General features: G+C 38.7%; 2 protein-coding genes across 2 annotated transcripts; both read right to left on the minus strand.

The window, feature by feature from the left end:
- Positions 1 to 984: 984 nt before the first annotated feature.
- On the minus strand, positions 985 to 8,917 carry LOC115929195 (1-aminocyclopropane-1-carboxylate synthase-like protein 1). The gene is made up of 9 exons (XM_030997686.1): positions 8,635 to 8,917; positions 7,800 to 7,897; positions 7,430 to 7,507; positions 6,359 to 6,459; positions 4,690 to 4,831; positions 4,194 to 4,335; positions 3,189 to 3,328; positions 2,466 to 2,619; positions 985 to 1,875 (listed from the first exon to the last, which is right to left on the minus strand). Exons 1-9 carry the CDS (start codon positions 8,660 to 8,662, stop codon positions 1,811 to 1,813), a joined length of 948 nt encoding a protein of 315 aa, XP_030853546.1. The 5' UTR covers positions 8,663 to 8,917; the 3' UTR covers positions 985 to 1,810.
- Positions 8,918 to 9,340: 423 nt separating this feature from the next.
- LOC100889838 (1-aminocyclopropane-1-carboxylate synthase-like protein 1) lies at positions 9,341 to 15,346 on the minus strand. Its single transcript, XM_030997208.1, has 4 exons — positions 14,869 to 15,346; positions 12,973 to 13,032; positions 10,290 to 10,529; positions 9,341 to 9,541 (listed from the first exon to the last, which is right to left on the minus strand). The coding sequence occupies exons 1-4, from the start codon at positions 14,986 to 14,988 to the stop codon at positions 9,341 to 9,343; spliced, it is 621 nt and encodes a 206-aa protein (XP_030853068.1). The 5' UTR covers positions 14,989 to 15,346.
- Positions 15,347 to 16,296: the final 950 nt, after the last annotated feature.

Below are 16,296 nucleotides of genomic sequence, written 5' to 3' on the forward strand. Positions count from 1 at the left end.
TCAATTCAAAAAAAAAAAATTCACATTTTTTTTTCAACTCCCAAATAGTAAACCAAAATAGTACTCTCATATAGTACTTTCTAAAAATAGGTCAAATATTTCTGGTCATGTGACAAGCTCTCAACCAATCAAAAGCCAACAAATTTTTGATGCAGGATGTAATAGATAATATACGACGTATTCAATAGTATTTTGATTCGGTCAGTAATAAAAAGATTAACAGTTTATGCTTTCATGTCTAGTTAGTGATATTACTGTAACGGGTAATTGTATATGACTGTATGGAGTCTATGGACTCCCTAACTCCCAAATAGGGCGACTGCAGCGGGTCCAAAACACTACGGCAAGACTGATCTATTGTTGTTCCAAATAAATCATTTTCGTAACTTAATCAAACATATTGCCCAAATCTGTGTTAAGTGCCTCGTTACACATTATTTCATTCACATCTGACGCATAATGTATTTCAATAGTCAGAATGCAAATTGCATACATTGATTGTTGCTAGGAAAGAACATATACATTTAAACACATCAGGAACTCTTGCAGCGCAGTAGAATATATTTGCATAGTTTTCTGCGCGTTATAAATGTATGTTATTATTATTGTTATTATCCACATATGAAGAATTTTTTTTGATTGCAGCATGACAGTTATTTTTCAGGTCAATACCATATAGAATTTGACCTCCGAAAATTGCAACAAACATTTTCTCAACGGTGTCCGTTAGTGTTGGACATCGGGAAGAACATACTAAAATCTACGAAAAATCGGGCCCGTTTTCAAAATGGCGTCCAATATGGCCGCCAATACTTTAAAAATAGCCATAAATCATTATATTATTTTTTTTCAATTCAATTCAATTTTATTTCGCAATATAAAATCAAAATATACAAAGTAACAGTAAATTTTAACTATGTTTACAAAGGTTATATAATGCGGGGCTTTCCATGAAGGTTGTGAAAACCTGTGAAGTTGGATCGCCCATTAAAGAATGAAAAACAATACAAAAAGAAATATAACATATTATAAGCACACAACAATGAATTAATTAAAATAAGCAAAGTACAAACACTTCAACTACCTATAAGACAAGAGAAAGTAAAATAGGGAGAAGAAAAACAATATATAAGGGGGGAAAAGAAAGGAAAGGAAAACAAGATAACAATATATCCATCTTAGAGATTTCGTTGTGCTGTCTAAACCTATGTTTTTGGAGTCGAAGAATTTAATCATACCACATACATACAATGCGTCCAGAATGGCCGCCAGTCTCCTAAAATGACCGAAAGACGGTAAGGACATCCACAACTCTTCATTCTGACAAAATTAATCCATAAGACTCTATGATATTTCCTAATGAGGAAGTGTTGTGCATTTTTCTGAATTTTTTACTATTTCGGGGTTCGAAACTTCACCGTTGGAATGAATGTCACTACCTCCGTAGCAGAAGGATGGGAGGGAGGGGACACTATAAGCGTGGAGGGAAATTTTGAATGTTTCGTCAAAGGACAGGTCAAAATGTTATTGTACATGACTTGTTATGGGACAGGTTGATAAAAGATTGCCCTGTCACATCCGAAATTCCCTTGAAAATGTCATTCCCATTGCGTCTCGGCTCTAATTGAGTGGCATTGTTACAGGGTGAAGGGAAACGGAACATGACGAAAGTGACCCCCACTTAACTCGACCGCCTTGCTCTCTCGGATTTCATTCACACACAAAAAAATGCGCCTTCGCCCCCACGACACAAGTGCCCCATGGATCCACGCTACGCCACCGATCTGTCTGAAGATTATTCCCTGATGCCTCAGTTTGCATGAGTGATGTTGTTCGTTTGGAATGTTGCACATGCCGCTTTAAGTCTCTTCATTCCTGGAAACAGGGAAAAGATATTGAAAACTAAAAAAATACTAAATTATCACGTTTCATTTTTTGTTAAAGTGAGCTTTCTTGATCCAATATAGACATAGACGCATGGTTACAAATATAAATATGTCGGGGGAAGTCTCTTACCTGGATTCGAAATTTCCCCTTTCTAAATGTTTTTACTGTGAATATTGGTAATTTCAGGAAGCTGCAGACCCCTCACCACCCTCCCCTCCCTAATCCCCCTGGTTGGGGGGGGGGGGTACTCACATATTAGGACATACGGGGACTGCCGCTGTAATGGGTCACTTTTTCACAAAAAATCCCTAAACATAGGTCCCACTTTTAATGAAAATACCATTGAAAATGGGTCAATTTTTTCAATTTTTTGTGCAAAATTTGCAAATTCCACCCATAGATTTTGAAAAATGGGTATGGGTTTCGAGGCTTGAGCGGCACTCCACCGTCCAAACCAAATATGAAAAGCCCCCTCCCCCCCCCCCCCCGGTCCTAATCCTCGCCTCATACGCATAAAAATGATATCAAGGTATAATTACACTCTCATAAAAAAAATGTAAATAGTATTTCATTGTTACCTTCGATGAGTTTGCATTTCGGTAGGGCATGGACGAGTCTAATCCAGCCGAATTCGTTGTAATAGAAGGCCGCCCCTGGTGCGAGACCGAGACCGTGGTCAAGACAGTGGAAAGCAAACTGCTTCTCGGTTTGTTTGCTTGCATTCGTGATGATCTGCGTGCATGATCGAAAGAGGAAGGATATTGCCTGTCATTGAGTTGTAGAACTAAAGAGTTGTCCCGACATTTCATCCGGGCTTTATTTCAACAAAGATTCATACCTTCTTCACACGGGCAAGACCGACAACAGACCGCACGAACATATTACATTTCGACAAAATCATCTTTGTTTGATCGGTTCAGAGACGGCTGAAATATCCATAAAATATTCGCTAATTTGAACTACCCGTTGAAAAACGAGATAGTGTCTTATATGTTTTATTCCGGCCAGCCAATGCCAATGTTGGCTTTTTGTTGGCTTTTTCGTGTTGGTTATAATACGCACGACTACCCGGCCTGTGTATTGTTAATATCAATTAATTAATTAATTAATTAATATACGCTCACCATATTTTGTGGAAAGTGGATCTGAATTGGTATGATCGTATTGGCTAAATTTCACACATTTTGGGGTCTAAAATTACCTTCATAGCCATTTTAGATACATGTTTAATACAACTGTTTGTACTTTGTGAATTAAAAAAAATGCCATAAATACTATATAGCATAGACTAATATACCCACCTTTCTAAAGTCAGCCCAAATGAATAACCCTGCACTGGGTTTCACAAATGGCACATCAAGCTCTTTCAGAGTTTCCATTACGATAGTTGCCGATTCCATCAACATCTTATTGTGAGTTGGAAGGTACGATTTCAACCATTCTAAGTATTACAAAAAATATATAAATATATTTATATAAACATGTATAACCTTATTCGTTTTATCAACAAGACATTCATATGTAACCCCAAATGGTACATCAACAGGAAATCACAAAAAATTGTATATTACCCTAACCCTAACCTAAATTATTTTGAGGAACTTAAACTCTACAAGCTATGCCTTTTTTATCAAGTTCCTTTTTTTCACATGTAATTTCGAGAATATCTAGTGTAAATGCAAACTTATACTGTGTATGTGTATTTGTAGTCCATGAATATCAATTTTGTTCATATGCTTTGTTTTGTTTATCTATCGTTTTTCATGTGAAATAAAAGGTTAAAAAACTCTCCAATTCATCAAGAAAGGTAAACTCTGCTTTTCTACTTTATCTATGTTAAAGGCGATTGATTTATTATAAGACAGTATTCCTTAAAGCTTATCTGCCGTAGTTTACAGGAGGGATTAGACCGCTCTGCAAGGTCACTGGACAGGTGGTTATCTCATCAACTCAGCTCTCAGTTAACATAAGAAAAAGAGGATCATGGGGGACCAATGGTCACCGATTAGGCATTGTTTGTTATATAGAGGGCGCAAGTAGCTACCAGTAGTGCAGTGGGCCTTTAAAGGATTTTCGACTTGTTACATAGAGACTCTTTGAGAGTATTAAGTTAGTTCTTCTACACAATGATTATTATCGTGTATTTTTAAATTTCACTTGCAGATCTTCAAGCTTCTTCAGACTTTCAACATAGCTGGCGCTCTTGCTAATTGATACATTACCAAACAGATGAATCTCATCGGAGGTCTTTTAGTTGTATTATACGGGTATAAAAAGATGTAAATACGAAAATGACACTTCTTTACCTTTGTCCTCAAGTAATTTTGCCAAAGCTATTTGAATGAAACTTGGAATCTGGTAGAAATCGACTAATTGTCCTAGGCCAGCTAAAACCCGAGGATTCCATGAATATACGGCCCCGAATGGAGAACCTGGCATTCCAAAATCCTGTAAAAACAAACAAACAGATAAATGAATAAATAGATAATCAGGATTTGGTGAAGAATAAAATTATTGTTTGTTGTTTCACTGTAAAAATAAGAGGTAGGAAATATGTGATATATTATTTAGGGAAAACATAGGTATGTAGGGCCAACACAAGGGCGGATCCGGGCATTACAGAAGGGGGAATGGGCTTGGGCCATGGCCTTTTATTGGGGCCTAATCACCATCACCAAGTCCCTCGGAGAGGACTTAAAGTCGTTGGTCCCCTGCTGCTTACTGACAGGCATGCACATGCTTTCTTAGCAGTCGAATTTTAACAAACTATCAAACCATGAAAATGGATCGTAAATTGTTAACCTTTGCCATTCCCCATATGACATGTGTCTTTGTCTTGTCCGGTAGCTCATCTGAATGCAAGGTGAATATACTGGAACTCTCTACAGACTCGTCATAGATACTAGCAGCATAGATCTCATCAAGCACACAATGTAGATCATGCCTGTAAATGAAAAAAATATATTACAACAATAGATTAAGTTACTTTGTTACATTGAAAAAAATATTATTGTATTTTGCACTCTGTATCATATATTCACATATACCATGAATGATGAAAAAAACTTTCATTGTTTGAAGTATTGATTCCATGTATTTCAAGCTTCTACCAACTTACTCAATTCTAAGGTTGGCGGAAGTTTAAACTTCATTTTAGTATATTTATGTTTAAGAATGAAGACAGTGTAATAACAAATAAGTACAAAATACGCGAAAGATACATAGAAATGATTTCAATTCAATAAGTATATGGAAATGGGCATCGTGTCAAATCAAATACAGAAGACTTGATATCAAATCAACTGTTTTGACACTAAACGTACTATATGTACTAAGCAATTTTTGGCAAACCATATTTAGGTAAACCTGATAGTAATTAAATAACGTATATAAAACGGCAATTACAATATTCCTTTTGGGGGTACAGTCTGAATATTCAGAAACACATTCTCTGATTTAATTTAGTAAGAATATAAGGCATTTAACATCTCTTGTTATACCGCAAGGTAATCTCTTCTATCCTATTCTATTTTATCATATTCTATTATATTCTATCCTATCCTGCCTAACATATCCTATCCTATTTTATATACCTCTCTTTAGAAATCTAGCCATCTGACTGGTCGAAATTGCAGTCGTGAATTGGGATATTCCCGCAAAGAGATGAACACATAGTCAATAGTTCATGGGTGATTTTCCTGCAAGATTCCGGGTACCAGAAAAATATTTAAATTTGGTTGCGATCTCCATTGAAACTTTCAGTCATTTTCCAGCGAAGATTAACAGACGTTAGATTTTACGTGATGTTTAAACCAATCTTTACTCAATAAAAGGATAAGGTAAGAATTCTTGGTAGATTTTTGTTTCAATTCGACTGCTTTAATATTCGAGGTGTGGCTTTTTATAGGCTCTCGGGAACTAGCACATCTGCCTGCGGCAGTGGCGGATCCAGGGGGGGCCCCGGGGGGCCCGGGCCCCCCCCTTGAGAAAAAAATCATGTAAAATCACGTGATTTTTACCTTTTTTGGGGGTTGGGCCCCCCCCCCTGGCGCTCAAGGGGGGGGGTGCAAATTGAAATTTTTTTGAGGATCAAAAAAAAAAAAATGCGATCACTACCCCCCCCCCCCCCCCCCCCCCCCCCCCCCCCCCCCCCCCCCCCCCCCCCCCCCTCACTGAGCGAATTTTTGGCCGGCGCCTTTTTTCAAATTTTCGAGAGCAAAAAAAAAAAAAAAAAAAAAAAAAAAAAAAATTGAGGATAAAAAAAAAAAAAAAAATGTGCTCACTACCCCCCCCCCCCCCCCCCAACTGAGCGACTTTTCGGCCGGCGCGATTTTCAAATTTTCGGGAGCAAAAAAAAAAAAAGTTGGGCCCCCTCCCCTAAGAAATCCTGGATCCGCGCCTGGCCTGCGGTCGACTATTCTATTATTATTCTTCATTGCATCTATATATCGTATCTCAGTCGAAAACATACCTTTTGCAAAATGTGAGGTATTCCAAAACTTGTTGTTTGGTGTACACAGTTCCATACGGATTGACAGGATTGACCAGCAAAAGAGCTCTGACGTTATGTCCCTAATAATAATGATAAAAAATAATAATAATAGTGATAATGATAATGATAATGATAATGATAATGATCATAGTAACGATAATATTGATATTAATGATAATGATGATGATAATAATTATATAGTAAATAGTAATAATAGTAATGATAATACTAATAATGATAATTATAATAAGAAGAAGACTACGAAGAAGTACAAGAACAAGAACAATGATGATAAAATAATAATAATAATAATGGATCAAGTATGGAAAATGTAGATTAATGAACTGCCAAATGACCAGGCACGTAGCCAGAGTTTGATATTTGGGGGGGGGGGGCACATACATGTAATCGATCGAGGTAAAAAAAAATGGGTCTAAAAAAATGCAACTTATCCTGGAAATTTAGGGGGCATGTGCCCCCCCCCCCGGCTACGCGCCTGCAAATGATTAGTACCGCGGCAGGACTCGAACCGTGAACCATATGAACCACCGTCATATGCAACGTATCCACTAGACCACGACAAGTCTACACCAGTATCATGATACAAATATATTTAGGGTATCTAAATATGCTACAAACATAACAGCGGCCCGTTTCATAAAAAATTATTATCTATTTTAACAACGGCTAAATTTCTATGACAAATGTGGTCTCAGCCAATCGGATGCCATGATTTCAGTAGTTTATAACAGTAGCTTGTAACGTGTTATTGATGTCAAGTTTTATGAAACAGGGTCCAGGGGGGGGGGGGGGGGCGTTTCATCAACATTTTTCCGCCGATAACTGTCAGCGCTGACTAAATTTGACCAATCATAGGCCTGGAAAAAAGTCGGTGACAATAAAATTGTCGGTGAAAATGATATTAGTCGATGAAACCACCGACTGATTGTTTCATGAAACGCCCCCAGAACAACCATTATAAATTAGCATTAGAGCCGATTGTCGTTCTCACGGGATGTCCGTCGCGTGGACTGTAGCCACTGTACATACCTCCTCCTTTGCTTTTTCCAACGCTGACTCAAGAAGAGGAACTGTCAGTTCAAACGGTTCTCTTCCATCTGGTCCTGCCTTCAATATGAAAGAGAAAACAAATCCCTTTAAAATTTATCTCAATGGGTCCTGAACTTATTTAAAAGTCTAGAAGAGTACGTTAAAAGTGAAAAACACAAGTTTCTCGATCTCAGATAAGAAAGGGTAACCAGGAGCCCGCTAAGGCCGGGACTGGGGTGCGATGATATTTAACTTTCTGTCAGTAATCTGGATTCATTTGAGAAGTTTTCTTTGGTTGGCAAAATAGCAAAATATGATATATTTTCTCTTTTTTCCACCTTAGTGAAACTTGAAAAAAATGCAGACTTACCTTGCTGCTAAGATGCACTGGATATGTCTTCGCTCCATACTGGAACAGAAGGTCACGTGGTATAGCTCCATACATGGGAGCAGGAGTCAAAATGGTGTCTGCAGTAACGTAGTTTGTGAAGGCAAGTGTGAACATGGAAACGTTACAATCGTAATGACTACAAAGGATATGTATGAGATCTTCAAGTTAAAGATAAAGTTAAAGATAAAGTCATGCGATTGTATTGTGAAAGAAACAGTGTGGAATCAATCAGAAAAAAATGGATATTGTACTAGCAGTTAAGTATTGATGTGTACTGCAAGGATGTGGAATCATCAAAATGATAAGAAATTTGGCCTGTTTTCAGTTGGGAAAAGTAACAAGCTCTGTACAAAGAAAGATGTATATGGGACCACACAAACATGTGGCATAAAAATGTGGTCATCATATCTGCTTTTTGCCTTTTCTTACAAGGACCTTAAATTGAGAAGGGGACTCAAAGCAGTTCATACGTATAGGGTCCCCCCCCCCCCCCTATTCTGTGTTTCAGGGGGGGGGGCGGTGATATGGCCGGGACGTTTAAGAACGTATTCCGGGGGGGGGGGGTACATGTCGTGAAAATGTGCCCGGATTAATAATATTTTAATTGCAATACCCCCATTTTCCCCCGACAGTCCTCAATCTTCCCTAATATGAATTCGAGATTTTATTTGGAAACGGTCATTCTTTACAAGTGACAGGAGCAGTTGATTTGCTATCAGATTTGTATTGGAATTCCGTAAATTGTAATTAGTGCTGTATTTCAGATATTGGAGAACAAATAATTGAGTGAGAAGCATAAAGTAAATATATATACCTCCATTATCACATAAAACGTAAGCCATCGCACTCAGTGCCGACGTCACTCCATTCAGAACTATGAACTATACGAATGAGAATAAGAAAGACCAAACTGTACAATCCACTGTGCATATTTGAGGGAGATGTTGACTTTAGATTAGAGACGTTAGCTGATCCTCATGTTAAGTGGGTATATACTGAAATACAGGCCTTCCATTTTAGCTCAATTACTTCCCTCATACGCGAATGTCATCCACATTTATTAAAGATGACGTGTGGAAAAGTGTGGCTGCATGAACAGTAATGCGAGTAGTAGACAAAGTCAAAATGGTTATAGGACTCCTACCCCCTGAACAACCACCCTCCGGGTAAACCACCCCTAGGGTAACCACTCTCTATATAGCTACCCCCTAGGGCAACCGACCTCTAGGACGACTACCTCCCGGGACAATTACCCTCTAGGATGATTAGTCCCCACACAGCTACCCCCTAGGACAAATACCACCAGACAACTACCCACTAGGACAACCACCCTCTAGGACACCACCCCCCCCCCCCCCCCAGATAAATACCCCAGACAACTACTCCCTAGGGCAGCACCCTCTAGTATAACTATCCCCGGACCAGTATGTATGTTGGTTGTTGTCCGATTGATAATTACCCTAAGTGGTTATTGTCCGGGGGTAGTTGGGTGGCAATTACCATAGTATGGGTGTTAGATGTCAAGGAGGTATATGTCCTAGAGGGCGGTTGCCCAAGAAGGTAGTTGTCTGGGGGAACTTGCCCTGGAGGATGGTTATCTCAGCCGGGGTAGTTGTGTGGGGAACTTGTCCAGGGGTAGTTGTCTGGGGGTAGTTATCCGGGTGTAGTTGTGGTTGCCCTGGGAGTAGTTTGCTGGGGAACTTGTCTAGGGGGTAGTTTCCCTAGAGGGTGGTTGTCCTAGAGGGTAGTTGTCAGGGATAGTAATAAACACACAAGACTGGAGCAATACAAACCTCTAAAACTGGTCTTTGAATCCATAACGCGAGAAAACTCACGATATATCTCAATACATTGATGATACTTACAATAATGACAACAATGATAACAATTATGATACTGCGCTGCTATTGACATACTAGGATCAAAGGCGTAGCCAGGATTTTTAGGGGGAGGTATTTTTTGCCCGATTCGTGAGAAAACATTTAGCCGCGAATCAGCAAGCCGGTGAATACGCGGCGGGGGGGGGGGGGGGGGGGGGGGGTTCTGAAACATCCCCCTTTTGCCAAGGGGGGTGGGTCTGAACACCTAAAACACCCAAAACACCCCCACCCCCCCCCCCCCCCGCCTCCCTAGATACGCCCTTGACTAGGTGTAGGAAGGAGAAGATGAAGAAAGGGAAGAAGTAGGGGAAGAAGAGGAATGATTTCTTTAACATTTTCTTTTCTTTAAATTATTAAACCCCGCAACTGATAATCATTTATTTGGCATGTGATTGCCATTTTACGTTACACAAAAATAGTACCCTGTGTCGTTTATTGTCATCAAAATATTCAAATAGCATTATATCGAGACGTTGAACAAATTTAAAAAAAAATAAAACATCGTCGTTTAAAGGGGAATTCCACCCTGATAATAGAAGCAGAAAAATCAAACAATAGTTCTGTGAATGTGTGAGAAAAATCGTAGAACAAATAAGGAAATTATATATAAATCTGTCAAAATCTTCTCTTTTTTAATGGAATCTGGGAGACAAATTGGCAATGCGGTCAGAAAATATACCTTTTCCGGATCGAGAGTTTCTGGAGCTTTCTGACCACTGCAGTAAGATAAGAACTCGGACAAGGCTTTCCGGAGGCGGAGACTACCATTGCGATGCCCATTGTATGGTAGCATCGTTGAGTCCCACGTCATGAAGTCTGGCTGGTTCAACTAATATTTGTCAAAAATAATAAATGATTTTGAATGGAAGTAGCGAAACGAGGTTAAAGATATAGACCGGTAGTGGTAAAATTGCGGTTCAAGGGTTTTGAGTGCAATTTCCATTCAATATTGTTTACATAATGCCTTCAGAGTTTGAGATGGCAATACTTCAACCTAAATTCGCAAAAAGCAGAAATATATGTCCAAATGTTCAATGTTGAAGTGCATTCGCGTGTCTATCCAGGCCAGGGCCCCGTCTTACAAAGAGTTGATATTGATCCGAATCAATATCAAGTCCCTAAATCAATCACAAGTTTGCAGTCTCCCATCTCTTATGTACATAGATGTGATTGATATCAATCACAAATAAGTTGCGATTGATATGATAATTTACCAAATATATCAATTAGAATCAGACGGTATGTGGTTTCCCGGCAAAATTTGTATCATCACGTATTAATCAAAACATAGTCTTTCACATGATTGGTAATAAGAGCTTCCATTTCATTTTTTGAGAGGGGGAGTCTCCAAAAACTGGTCTTTACCTTTAAGATACAGGGAGGGCCGGACTGAGCATATAGCTTTTGCTATGTAACTTATTATGCTTGTAGTAGCTGGATTTAGTTTGTCGATTTATTTTTCTTTCTTTTTTTGCTTTTCAAGATTGTCCCCTTCTTTCTTGTGTTGTCTTTTTTAGCTTTAGCGCTGGATCTGGACAGCTTTTAATCTTCCAGATGGTTCAATCAGGTTTGTACAACCATGGACCTACTATGAAATTCAATTCAATTCAATTCAATTCAAATGTTATTGTCCATTTATTGTAAATTTGTTTCGTTTGCATGTCAATACAAAATTAGTAAATTACAGATTATAAACATCAATAAGATACAAATGGATACAGAATAATACAATGGAATTGAACATAAATAACACGAAATGCGATAGTACAAAGTGCAGACTAACATTCAATTCATAATTCAGACTAAGTTGGCATGCTACGCGTGATTACTACCGCCCCCCCCCCCCTCCCCCTAAAATAAAATCCTAACTACGCGCTTGTAAAAAATTCATAATTCAGATTAAATTAAATTCATTATGAAGACCAAATTCAATTCACGACTCAGATCAAATCCGATTCATAATCCAAATCAAATTCAATTCATAATTCAGATTTAATTCAATCCATAATTCAGATCGAATAAAACAGGCCTGTACCATACGATAAGATTAATACTTGGAACAAGAGGGTATCCAATTTTGATCTTCGCCTTCTTCTTTACATCAGCTCTCTCCTTCTGTCAGTCAGTCAGTCTGTCTGTCTCTCTCTCTCTCTCTCTATGTGCCCTCTATTGTTGTCTGACCGAAACGCAACCTTCTCTCGACTTTCGACCATTCATTACCTTGGGGAGACCGGGAGTCACTTGCAGGCGCGTACGCAGCGGTTTTTTTTTTTTTTTTGGGGGGGGGGGGGGGGGTTGAACCCCCTCCCCCTCAATTTTGTTTATGTGTGTGATTTTTGATGAAAACAACAACAACAACAAAAAACTTAAATGGTGACCCCCAAAAGTGACCATACCCCCCCCCCCCCCCCCCTGAGTCGTTGCGAAAAATTTGGGGCCACAAAAAAAAGTGATCTTATCATCCGCTCAATCTGACTTGCGTGCATAATACTAATAAGCATTTTAGCATGAAAAAGTAAAGTTTTTAACAACAAAAAAGTGCGTTTCTTTCCAGCAATGGGGTGCCCAGGAGTCACTTGCAGGCGCGTACGCAGCGGGGGTTTAGGGTACCAAATGGTGACCCCCCAAAAGTGACCTACCCCCCCCCCCCCCTGAGTCGTTGCGAAAAATTTGGGGCCAAAAAAAAATTATGTTCCTCCCCCCCCCCCCCCCCCCCCCTTGAAAAAAAAATCTTGCGTACGCCACTCTTCACTTGGGTAACCTTTCAAAAAGTATAATATAAAAAATGATATGCAATTTCTCTGTACTTTTGTCGGAAAAAACTTAGTAATCCCGCACAATATCGTCTCTTTTTGCGTTGGAGAATTGAAGAGCAAAATAGCGATTTTCGATTGCATTTCGGTCGCTCTCGCAAGTCGATCCTCACTCTTTTCATTGTGGTCAGGCGGCTTTGGGGTGGGCCGCTAATGAATGAAATGAATCGTTAGCTTTCTTCTGATCGTTCGCATGTTGTTGCCGGAATTTACCTATTCACATATAGAACTTCCTGCCCGATGAAGTCAGTGGCCCTTGACCCAATGCACTCAACACGGTGGGAGTTAGCGGACTTGCGGTCAGCTTTTTTTATGAGACATAACCGGCAATTAAGCAAACGTTTCCATATGAAAATATAATAATGTCTCTATGAAAAATGCAGAAATAATATTACTTAACGCCATTTCGACAAGATACATGATGATGAAAAAGCATCATGACTGTAAGAGTAACTTTACCTTTTCAGTGATGAGATCTTGGATTGCCTCGTTGTGTGCAGTCGAAAGATTTATTATACCCTTGAAGAGAAAAAGGAAAGCATAACCTTTGTATTAAAGTGTAAATTCAAAGAAAATCACAGATATGTCAACTAATGTATCATTAGAAACTGGTCGGGTGATTCATAAAAATACAATTCAACCACCTCCCCAGGTCGAAATTCCAGTTGATACCAGTTGAAACCAGTAAGGATTTCCAACTGGTATCTACTGGTTTGAACTGGTCTCAACTGGTCTCAACTGGTCTTAACTGGTACCAGTTGATACCAGTTGATACATTTTGGAAACCAGTAGAAATACCAGTTGACATCTGAGACCAGTTGATATTACCAGTTGATTTACCAGTTGAAACCAGTAGATGATTACCAGTTGATTTACCATTTGAAAACCAGTATGGTTACCAGTTGATTTACCAGTTGAAAACCAGTAGATGATCACCAGTTGATTTACCAGTTGAAAACCAGTAGATGATTACCAGTTGATTCCAGTTGAAAACCAGTAGATGATTACCAGTTGAAAACCAGTAGATGAGTACCAGTTGAAAACCAGTAGATGATTACCAGTTGATTTACCAGTTGAAAACCAGTAAGATTACCAGTTGATTTACCAGTTGAAAACCAGTACGAATACCAGTTGATTTACCAGTTGAAAACCAGTACGAATACCAGTTGATTTACCAGTTGAAAAACCAGTTCAATGTATCTTATGAATATTCATGATTTGCATGTTTTCACAGAAAATATAATTATCATGATCTTTCAAGCAAATGTGACAATGCACATACATTTTGTGATTTACATTTTCTTAGTTAATTATTGACAAATATATTACACACGTCTGATCATGTTTTTCATCTGATTTAAGACGTAAAATGAGATATATTGATATATATGTAATTACTAACCAGAAATAAAGTGTATAAATTTGTATATATGTATGCACGAACAATATATGTCAAATCACACAATACACATCTGTAATCTACTTCAAATGATCATTGTGATGGGGTAATTGCAAGAGTTAGTATATGTGGTCAAGTTGGTGGCCAGATGCTAATAATGATTATTGATTATCAGTTGATTGATTACTGGATAATCATCTGAAAAATCAACTGGTAATTCAACTGGAAATTCAACTGGTAAATCAACTGGTAATCAACTGGTAATTGAACTGGTAAATCAACTGGTAATTCAACTGGAAATTCAACTGGTAAATCAACTGGTAATTGAACTGGTAAATCAACTGGTAATTCAACTGGTCTCAGTTAGCGTTGTTTCAATTACCAGTTGACTTACTAGTTTTAACTGGTACCAGTTGCCTACTGGTTTCAACTGGAATTCCGACCTGGGTCCTTAGCATCTGGGATATACGAGAGATTCGCCAGAAAAATAACGATGTTTTAATGATGTCACATAATGCACCAATACTGCCCAAGCAGACGGCATCCCATAAAGAATGAACATAAATGCAAAGCTAACCCTGTAAATCTGCAATTACATTAATACACTAGATATGGCCACTCCAGCAAAGCATAGAGAGTCAATGCTAGTGCGTATATGGCCAGGTATGTTAAAGGAATGAATCCGGAACGTACTATGAGTCTCTTCGATACTAAGACGTATATCGGCATTATAGGGTAACCACCTTGAGTCTATATATTCTAACTTTCGATGTAACATCTTGATTCTTTTACCTCCACCCACTATTATTTAATAGGCATCGTTTGTCAATAATTGGTACAATGCTGTAACTGTGGTATAGTGAGGATTAGGAGGTATATACAACAGGCTCTTAAGATCATGCTGTAGTGCTAATGCTCTCATACATACAATTATATTATACTATTGACCAGCTTACCTCTTTGTTGTGATCTTCATCGTATTCATTGCTCCAAATCGCTATCATCGTGTCTTTCAACTGAAATTCGAAAGCAGAACAACTCTCAACGCGCTTAGAAATGTCCCGTTCCGATGCCATGGCGAAAGCTGTCCGGGTAGACTATAGTAGAACAAAAACTAGGCAAGATTCTAATTAAATCCGTCTTCTCGAATAGAATAAGAACAATTTCTCCGCAGATTTATAGTCTCTCGGTGTATGACTGAACTTAACTAGCTTTAAATACGTTTTGTAATGGTCTCATCTAGATCATAGATCCGTACACGGAAATGGTCAGTTGCTCATATTTAGTTGTCGGTCGTTCCGATCCGCTAAGATAACGTCTGACTGGATCCAGAGGCTTCCTCGATTGTCCGTCAAATATTGACGCACACAACTGAACCCAAAGAACAACCACGTCGGCCGCCCTACTTATTGGTCTTTAGTCACGTGGTTTTGTGAGCCTTATTATATCAGCACCCGATCCAAATCGGTTTTGCTACTGCCATGCATATACAGGGTTCAATCATGCATGGGTAGGTATGATCAAAGCTGCAATTAAATTGAGACGCCAAAAATTGAGTACCTAAACTTAAAGGCCCGAATTCACAAAGCAAGGTTTGAGCTCAAACCTCCTTTTGTTTCGCCAAACCTCCTTTTAACAAAGGAGGTTTGGCGAAACAATAGGAGGTTTGAGCTCAAACCTTGGTCTGAGCTCAAATTCCTTGCTTTGTGAATTCGGGCCAAGATGTCAGAAGTTCATGTAAAAACACGTGATTACCTTTTGGGGGGATTGCCCCCCCCCCCCCCCCCCTGGCGCTCAAAGTGGGGGGGGGGGGGTGCAAATTTTAAAATTTTCGAGGACCAAAACAAAAAAAATGTGCTCACTAAGACATCATAACTTGTATAATAATGCGTACTTGCCCTACATGTGCATGATTTGATGTAACAAAAGATATACATTAGGCATTTGAATTATGATCGCTCGCTGGCAAACAATAAAACAATTTTCAGGCAAGAGATGTTCATTTGATCGTAATGTTAGTACCCGTTTCAAAGCATACTATCATATTCGACATTTATTCATGAAATTTACCATTATTATTGTATTACTATTATCATTTGATCCAGCGACATAATGTTAATCAGTAACTTTACCCTACGTTGTTTTAAAGGACAGTAAGTGTAGTAAATGTAGGTCACAATCCCGGTGAACTTGAGAAAAAATGTATAGGTGATTGAAAAAAGGTCTGTCGAACCAAAGTCCAGACGTTCGAGTTCGAGTGGCCTTTGTTCGGTATGTGTCTGATACAACATTTCTGACTCCCACGCAGGTACAATCGTCTACTAGAATAGAAAAGTAGAATAAGAATTTTCTCTGTTTATGATGACGTAAACTTCAATACACTT

This window comes from Strongylocentrotus purpuratus, unplaced genomic scaffold, assembly GCF_000002235.5.
Source record: "Strongylocentrotus purpuratus isolate Spur 01 unplaced genomic scaffold, Spur_5.0 spur5_scaffold_4, whole genome shotgun sequence".
Classification (NCBI taxonomy): domain Eukaryota; kingdom Metazoa; phylum Echinodermata; class Echinoidea; order Camarodonta; family Strongylocentrotidae; genus Strongylocentrotus; species Strongylocentrotus purpuratus.

Bases quoted from the DNA above. Each gene is read 5' to 3' on its own strand.
- LOC115929195 (XM_030997686.1), bottom strand. From the start codon at position 8,662: ATGGCTTACGTTTTATGTGATAATGGAG. The intron at 7,898-8,634 runs GTATATATATTT...ACGTTACTGCAG, and splicing joins CGTTTTATGTGATAATGGAG to ACACCATTTTGACTCCTGCT. The intron at 3,329-4,193 runs GTAAAGAAGTGT...TGTAATACTTAG, and splicing joins AAAATTACTTGAGGACAAAG to AATGGTTGAAATCGTACCTT.
- LOC100889838 (XM_030997208.1), bottom strand. From the start codon at position 14,988: ATGGCATCGGAACGGGACATTTCTAAGCGCGTTGAGAGTTGTTCTGCT. The intron at 13,033-14,868 runs GTAAGCTGGTCA...TTTCTCTTCAAG, and splicing joins ATGAAGATCACAACAAAGAG to GGTATAATAAATCTTTCGAC. The intron at 9,542-10,289 runs GTTCTACGATTT...ACCACCCTCTAG, and splicing joins TATATATAATTTCCTTATTT to GGAAACTACCCCCTAGACAA.